This window comes from Harpia harpyja, chromosome 14 (genome assembly GCF_026419915.1).
Source record: "Harpia harpyja isolate bHarHar1 chromosome 14, bHarHar1 primary haplotype, whole genome shotgun sequence".
Classification (NCBI taxonomy): domain Eukaryota; kingdom Metazoa; phylum Chordata; class Aves; order Accipitriformes; family Accipitridae; genus Harpia; species Harpia harpyja.
The window spans coordinates 27305315-27313428 of NC_068953.1; the positions used below are offsets into that span (position 1 = coordinate 27305315).

The 8114-nt window shown below is 33.4% G+C and overlaps 1 protein-coding gene across 1 annotated transcript; it reads left to right on the plus strand.

Moving 5' to 3' along the window:
* The first annotated feature begins 1256 nt into the window (after nt 1–1256).
* Nucleotides 1257–7745, plus strand: FAM227B (family with sequence similarity 227 member B). The gene is given in 7 exon segments (XM_052807017.1): nt 1257–1311; nt 2913–2959; nt 2961–3159; nt 3581–3648; nt 3818–3824; nt 3975–4015; nt 4968–7745. Coding segments are annotated over 7 exon segments (564 nt in total). The 3' UTR covers nt 5115–7745.
* The last annotated feature ends 369 nt before the right edge of the window (nt 7746–8114 follow it).

Sequence of the window (8114 nt, forward strand, 5' to 3'; positions counted from 1 at the left end):
TGGGACCTTTTCTGTGGAATTCCTTGGCCTGGTTGAGGATGCTGCTCTACAGTAGCATTTACCCAATATTCAGTGTTCAGTAACTGCATTTTTAGGTTGAAGTGACTAAACTAAAGCAGTAATTTTGGTATAGAGGATATTTCTCCCAACTCAGTGAAATAAAGTCTGTGATATATTAGTCGTAATAGCTTTAGGGGAAAAAGTTGACATTGTAGGCAGATTTTATGCCAAACTTTGATCTCAGTTACACCCCAAAAACCTCACTGACTTCAGTGTGGTATTACATTCAGTAGCAGAGGATTTCTACCAGCATTCTGTTGTTACTTGTTTTGTTTTGGCTTGATCCGTTTTTTGTGCTAGCAGTTTGTAATACATTGCAGTAGTAGGAAAAAATGGCTACATTTCACCATCCGTATTTTTTTGCCTCCTTACGCTGTGACAGTACGTCTTGATGTGCAGTAGTTAATCATGTTGAAATAACAAAATGTTTATTGGATGCAAAGACGACTTTTGTAATAGTTTCTAAAATTTTTTCTTAATTATGGTAGGTTTTACTAAGTGTACCATCTCTTACTTTGTTTGGGTGATTTCTTGGGGTGCTTAATCCAGAACTTGTTGTTTGGGAATGAACAGAGCCTGCTCATTATTTAAAAGCAGGCTCTGAAATCTGAATTACTCCTTTGTATACTTTTATTCTATTGTTATTTGCACAAAAGCTGTGATATTAACAAAACCATTTTTAGGAATGGTTGCTATATCATTTGTGTTTGGGGGTTCTGAATTTCACAATTTACTAAAAAGATAATTTTTTTCAAAGCAGTATTTCTCACACTTGGTTTCTGCTCATGTGTAACCATGTAAAGTTTGAGTTCTTAATTATACTGAACTCAGAAGATACCAGTTGTTTGATTTCAGTAAGAGTTCTTCTAATCTGCAACCCTCGCATTTCTTCCAACTTCTAAACAAAAACTGAATAAGTAAGAACAGAGCCAATTTGCACGCTGATTGGACATTCACTTTTTCTTCAGTATGTATTAGTATGTCGATAATAATAGTACAAATATTTCACGTGGAGATACTGAGAAGAAAATGGAAGTTCTGCCTTTATGATTAAATGTCCTTGCATATCTTTCACATTTTTAGCATGTTTCTCAATGTCTAAGAATGTGTAGTATTCTTCTGTTGCTAATGTATGTTATCTTAAGTTTTTTTAAGGCATTCTGGTGAGAACAATTCTTACTGTATGTCAGCAGAAAATGCAAGAGCCTCCTTTTACTTTTGAAGAATTCTTACGGTCTCAAGATTTGGTGAGTCCAACTGCTTATTATTTTAACTACCCATGTGTATGGTGAACTGAACATGCAGGAGTCAGGTCCTGAGCAAAGCCATGTGAATGTAAATATTGAGAACTGAGTTCGAGCATAGATTGTGTTTCCAAGACCCTCAGACACTGGAAACTAAGAGGTTTGTAGAAATGGTGAACCTTTAAGAGAGCAGCCTCTCTGTTGTTAACTTCCCTTTTTCTCAAAGCTAAACCATGGAGGAAAATTTTTGTCTGCTGTACAGCAATTTTCTATTGTTGGAAGCATGCTTGAGTGATGACACTGAATCAAGCTTTGTTTAAAATATTTGATCAGTCCACAGCATTACTACCGTAACGGAAAGTCCTGAACCCTGAGGGAAAAAGTTTGGATGAGTATGAAAAGGGCAATAGCTAGTTTTGCTTTTTAATGAGATTTCTTTCTTTTCTTGTACTGATAAGACTGCTAGGGAAATCTTTGACTATGCCTTTGTATTTTGTTAAAGAATTTAATATACTGTGGTTACCGGTGATTCACCGAAATTACATTCTCTTTGGAGGAAACAGAATGTTCCTTTTGACATGCCTACATTATTTGCAAGTATTGATTCACTCAAAGCCTTTAACTACAGAGCTATGCGAAAAATTGCCCTTTTGCTTTGAACCAGAACTTTTTTTCTCACAGGAACAAAGAAACGAAAAATGTTTAATAGTATTTTGATGGGCAGAACATTTCATTATAAAATTTAATTTTTTCTTTAAAAGGTGTATTTTTAAGAGGAGCAATCTGACATAAAAATGGAAACATTTAAATTTGGGATAATGTCAAAATAAAATATTAATATGTTTTAATTTTAAAATTGGTTTTACTCACCTTTTCCCTTTTTACCCAAAAATACATATGTGTATTAATTGTTTGCATTTAATTTGATTTTTTTTTTAAAGAAATTGTCTTACTGTCCTGCTATTAAGATAGAACATGTCATTGTCTTTCAGCTATACTAGAGGGTTTAAAAACACATTGATTACTCTGTATTAATACTTACTAAGTTATTTCAGGAAAGTGACCAATTTGATGATTAACTTCAAATGACTGCCATTGGTTTCAACAATTTGCTCAAATATTTAAGCTGGTAGTTTAAATTCTTTGCTAGATCAAGGAACAGAGTTTCCTCCTCTGCTTCCAAGGCTGTTCTCAACAGATGGAAGGCGTTACTGTCCTTTCTGAGAACTTAAATTGCACATGATTTTATTTGTCCCTTTAGAAACATAATAGCGCTTTTTTTCTTGACTTATCTCCTTCTGTAACTAAAAAGTTATTTTTTAATTACTCTGTGTATGCTATAATGGGCCTCCCTGGCCTATTTCTGTTTTTCTGTCTTTTTGAGATGATGTAATCATCTCTGAATGCAGTACATGGGAGAGGAGGAAATCACAGTCTATGTTAACAATGTTGCCAAAATTAGAGATTCTTAGAAGGTATATGTAAAATGTATTTATACTGGTATTACAATTCTTGATGCAAAATAAAGTTCACAGATTACCTAATTTAATCTTTGCATTTGTATCATTTTCAGAAATAACTATTTTTACTACCTACTGATTGCAGAAGGAATGGCCAAGTTGATCTCTCTCAATGAGCCTTATTCTTTGGTGGGTAAGTATACAAAAAGATTATTCTTTCACTGCTATATGTAAATATTTGTATGACCATGTTCCATTGACCATCAGTCCACCCTCAGATTTGGAGAAGAGAATAAACACATGTATCACTTAGCTAAGAGAAACATGCTGAAAAATATTTTCATTACAATGTGGACCAGCATATCTAGAGGAACATCTTGCTGCCCTTGAACAGAGTAACCGACCAACATTGGCCCAGATAAGTGTTTCCAGCTTTTCCTCAGTTTGCAAGTGTGAAGTTTATAATTTAAAAAATTCTAGTAAGCTGAAGTCCCAGTTCTGCCTGGGTTTTAGGAACATTTTGTTTCAGGCCTAAACAACGTGCGGGCAAGTGTCTATGAAAACATGTTGTTCTCCACAGATTTTGGTGTTACAAAGGAAAGATGAGATACACAGAAAGACCAAAATGGTGATTTTTAAGCCTTCCAATCATTCCAGTGATGCAGTCGGACTACACAGTGTGTTAACTTTTGTACACATACACATTTAGATGTAGATCTAGATATATAAAATGTCTTTGCCAGATTAAAACTTCTAATCAATAAAAGCATCAATCCAGCCTCTATTTCTAGCTAAACCTTGCTAATTTTTTTTAAGACATTGCTACTGAGCAAATTGAAGCAGAGGAAGTTCTGACTCAGACAAGTGAGATGAGGAAAGCAAAGGTATATTACATATTTTTAATTCTTTACACGGATTAGACAAGAAAGACCAGATTTTAAAGTGTTTTCATTGGATCCAGAAGTGGGATTTCACCTATCTCTGTGTGTTTGTTGGGGCAGGAAAAAAAAACCCTACTTGAAAAAGTACTTTTTTTTCCTTATATCTCCAAAGGTATTTTGTAGTCACCTAAAGTCTCCATTTTAGACCATTGTTCCTTATCTAAAGTATATTCACAGTTCTTAGTATGAATTCTCTTAGCTGAAAATATTGTTTATATCATTGTCTGAAATAGCATTAATTATGAATTAAGTATTTAATCTTTTTTCAGGTTGCCAAATTGTTGAGGAGTCAAAGAGTAGAAATGTAGAGGTGAGCTTTTTTACACTACATGTAAAAAAGTACACAGCATTCTGTCTTATGAATGTGCTTTGAATTGGAAGTCAAAGAAATACTTCTGATACCAAACTGAGGGAAAGAAAAGTTTTGAGATTCACTCATTCAAGAGTCAGTCAATTTTTCTAAGACTACCTGAATTTAGATATATTGGGTAATGGAAATTCCAAATACAGTGTAAATATGATGATTAGTTTTAGTCATCTGGCATATTATGGTCAAATCTTTGGAGCCTAGTGTCTGGGACTTTACAATGTGCTAGATGAGGGACTTGAAGGAGAACAAATGTGTCTCTGGTAGTTTGGAATATCTTGATCCTGGTATTTCTTAGATGTTGGTTAGACTTCAGGCATAACCAGACATGAGCAGGTTCTTTATTTTAAATATTAATGTGAATACTGACAAAACTGGGCCTTAAATTATTAATAACACATTGAGTTAATGTGTTAAGTGATTCAAAATTTTTAACATAAGGCCATATCATATTTGTAATTTGGCTTACTAAAGGTTAATTAAAGTTTCTATTGAAGAAAATATTGAGATATGTAAAAATAACAAATCATTTGTACGATTCTTCTGAGACATCTTGGAAATTTGGCATGGGTTTGGTCATTTTCTGATAGAAAAGAAATTTTTGAGAAAGAAGAAACTCACAAGAAACAAACCTCATCAAAGATAGAAGTGGTCATTTCATGTATTTTTGACAGACTCTTAAGCATAATAAAAGAAAGCAACTGCTAAAGAAAGTATCTTTATAAAATGGAGTCACCAGCAAGTGAACGCCTCTATTGTAAAATATTTTTTAAATTTTACTTTAGAAAAAAATTGGTTGTGTTTGAAATAGTATTTTCTCATTGGAGCAGCTATTTAACACAAAGGGAACTTAATAATTAGCTTTAGTTGCTAAATGTTTTTCTTTTCTTTTTAGACCTGTAACTACCCTGGTTCCAAGGTAAAACAACTTTCAGAATTACCAAGACATTTGGAAGCTCCAGAACTTTGGGACTTAGTTATAAAAGCTCAGCATTCCCAAGTATGTACTCTTTCTTCCACTATCCTAAACAGAAGCTGCTGATATGGAGTATTGCAAATATTTTGACACATCTATCTTTGCATTCCATTTTCATTCTCCTTTTAGCACTATTAGCATTTCTTGAAGCTACAAAATTGAAAAATCTAGTAGTCATTTATTATTAGGAGCCATTGTTGTTGAAAGATTCTTCTTGCTGCCCTGTCCTTATGTCCCAGAGTTGACCAATAATTAAAGTACTGAAATAAATAATGTTAAAATAGTATTAAACTTTGAAAAGAATTTCAAAAGTGATGTAAACCCAGAATTAGAATGTAGAGTATGTAATTTTATTGCAGTCCCTTTTGGCATATATATTACACATCATCTTAAATTACATGATCAGTTTTTTTAATGTATTGAGTACACAAATCTGACAATGCTCAGGGAGTGATTTAAGATTATGCAGTGAGATGATTATCTGTAACACCTACATCTGATTCGCTGCAGGAATTGTAGGATTGGAAAAGTAGGAGTTTGCAGTAAGTATGTGAAACACTTGAATGCTATCATGCAAATTAATTTCAAATTAATTTCTTCTGTGGGTGATCATTCACTTTTACTCCACAGCTGGTAAGCATGAACCTCAAGGTTGTGAAACTGATCTTGTAGCAGCAGTGTTAGCAGCAGCATGTACATACTCAAATACATACTCATGCCTCTCACCTGAGGGCATAAAAAGTGAAAACATTCCTTATTTCTTTCATATGACCAACAGCAGCAAAATGAAGCCCTTACAGTGTCCAGCTGCTTCTATGTGCTATTAATAATGCTAGTTAACAGCTGTTTTTTGTCAGCCAAGACAAGATTTATTTGATGATATGTTAATTCCCCCAGTGTACATGCACCCATCTTTTATGTGACTGATGTGGGGTACTAATTATATGTAAAGATAAAGCTTTTCCACCTGCCCCTTGACTGAATTAGTCATAAAAATTTTAAATGACAATTTAGAGTATTATTGCAATGCTAACCTTTCTGGTTTGATTTTTCACTCACTTCAGTGGGAATTAGCTATGGCCTCAAATACTTAGTTACTTCACTAGCAGACAAACGAGAAGTCATAGTCTTTCCATGTGAATTCAGAATTTTAAGTAACAGTTGCAAAACCAGGGCTGTTTTAGAGCTATGTGTCTCCTGTCTTTGTGATCTGCTTCAAACAGTGATCCCTATTCCTGTGGCCAGTTAGTTGACTGGTAGGTCATGGTAGCTTTCTCTTTGGGAAAGTCAGTTTGGGGCAGAGTCAGAATTCATGGCACTGTGAAACGCCAAGATACAGTACGTTAGATTTTTTTATAACTTCCACTTGAAGTGGAAATGTGTAAGCCTTCATTAATATTTATCTTTAAAATGTAAATGCTTAATGTAATAAGATACAGATTAGATAAGTATACATACTTAGAGCATAAATGAAACCATAAGGAAAAAGTAATTTATTTTACGAACAAATTTGAATTCTCACTATAGAAACATTTTAAAAATTTGATAAGTAGCTACCCCAAATTACTTCCTTTATGCTGTTGGATCAATAGGTTTGCATTGGTACAGAAATATATAGAAACAAGTGGAACAGATTCCTAATAGTCATGTGATCATAGTTACCACCAACATAAAACAATCACTAATTTGTTACTAGTATCAGATACTCTGAAATCCTGACTTTTGATCCATTTTGCATATTAAGGTGTTATTATTAATCAAAATAAAAATTATTTTTATAACTTTTTTGCAAATTAACCTATCATTAAATACTATTACACAGACTGAATTTCACAATCTATGTTAAAATAGTTACTAACTGATAAGACTGAAGGATATTGTAAATGTTATGTCACTTACCTACTGCATTTTTCTGAATGAATTCTGACTGCTTCAAATTTATAAATGAAGGAAACTGTTAATTCCTGTCGTTTGTCCAAGTCCAAATACTGTCAAGCTGATAAAAACAAGTTGTGCAGAATGAAGGTTAGATTTAAAATTCTGATTGTTAAGCGACCTTGATAAACTCTATGTCTAAATAGTGACCTGTTGATAGTACTTGCTGCAAAACATATGTGTGCATGAATGTAACATTTTTGAGAAAAAGTGTTTAAATACAAACAGAAGCATGCTTGGTGAAGTTGACAGTGAAATATCAATATGCAGAAGTAATCACTAGTCCTACAAAATATGAAAAGTCATAATTTTTTTGCATAAAACCTAATATCTTGGCACTCAAAGAATGGCTGTAGACCTTACTACTTGCACTGGATAAAAATATTGTATGGGTTTATAATCTACAGCTATTCCTATTAGAGGCATTTGTAATACACTGCCAGAACCTGATGTAGCTTTCTGAAACGCCACACCTGTGTTTTAAAAAAAACCCAACTTTGGAGGACTGATTTTAAAATTTTGTTTATTTGTGTTTAAATATGTGCAAATGTACCCAGATAAGCAAGACGCAAGGAACACAGAAATCGTGTTAGCACTTCTGCACACAGTTCTGGCACAGTTTACAATCGATGCTTGCCTCCTAATGTAAAAGGAAATAAGTTAATCCAGTGTCTTCATCTGCTTTGTTGTTGTGGTTATTTACAAAATTTCTGTTCTTACATATTTTTAAACTATGTGATAAATGTAATGCCACAAGTGTGACTTGCTGTCTTACTAATTTTTTATACCTTCATTTTGTGTTTTAAACTTTAGGTATTTAGACTTTCAGTCTTAGGTTTACTGAAAATTTAAAAAACCAGTAAAATGCTGAGAGAGTTGTGGGTATCTGGCAAATGCAGATCAGTCCTTATATTTTGATGACCAAATGTTGAGGTACCCAAAGAAGCTGCTTTTGTTCTTCTCAGTAACAGTTAAGCATTTCCCCTGCAAGTTTTTTTCCCTTCAGTACTTCCTCAAACTGAAAGAAGTTCCTATTTGCTTGTGGAATTTGTTCCAAATTAAAATCCTTGTACTTTTTGCCTTTGTCTAGTTTTGGTTTGTTTTGTGGTTTTAGAATTTTTTAAATCTCTG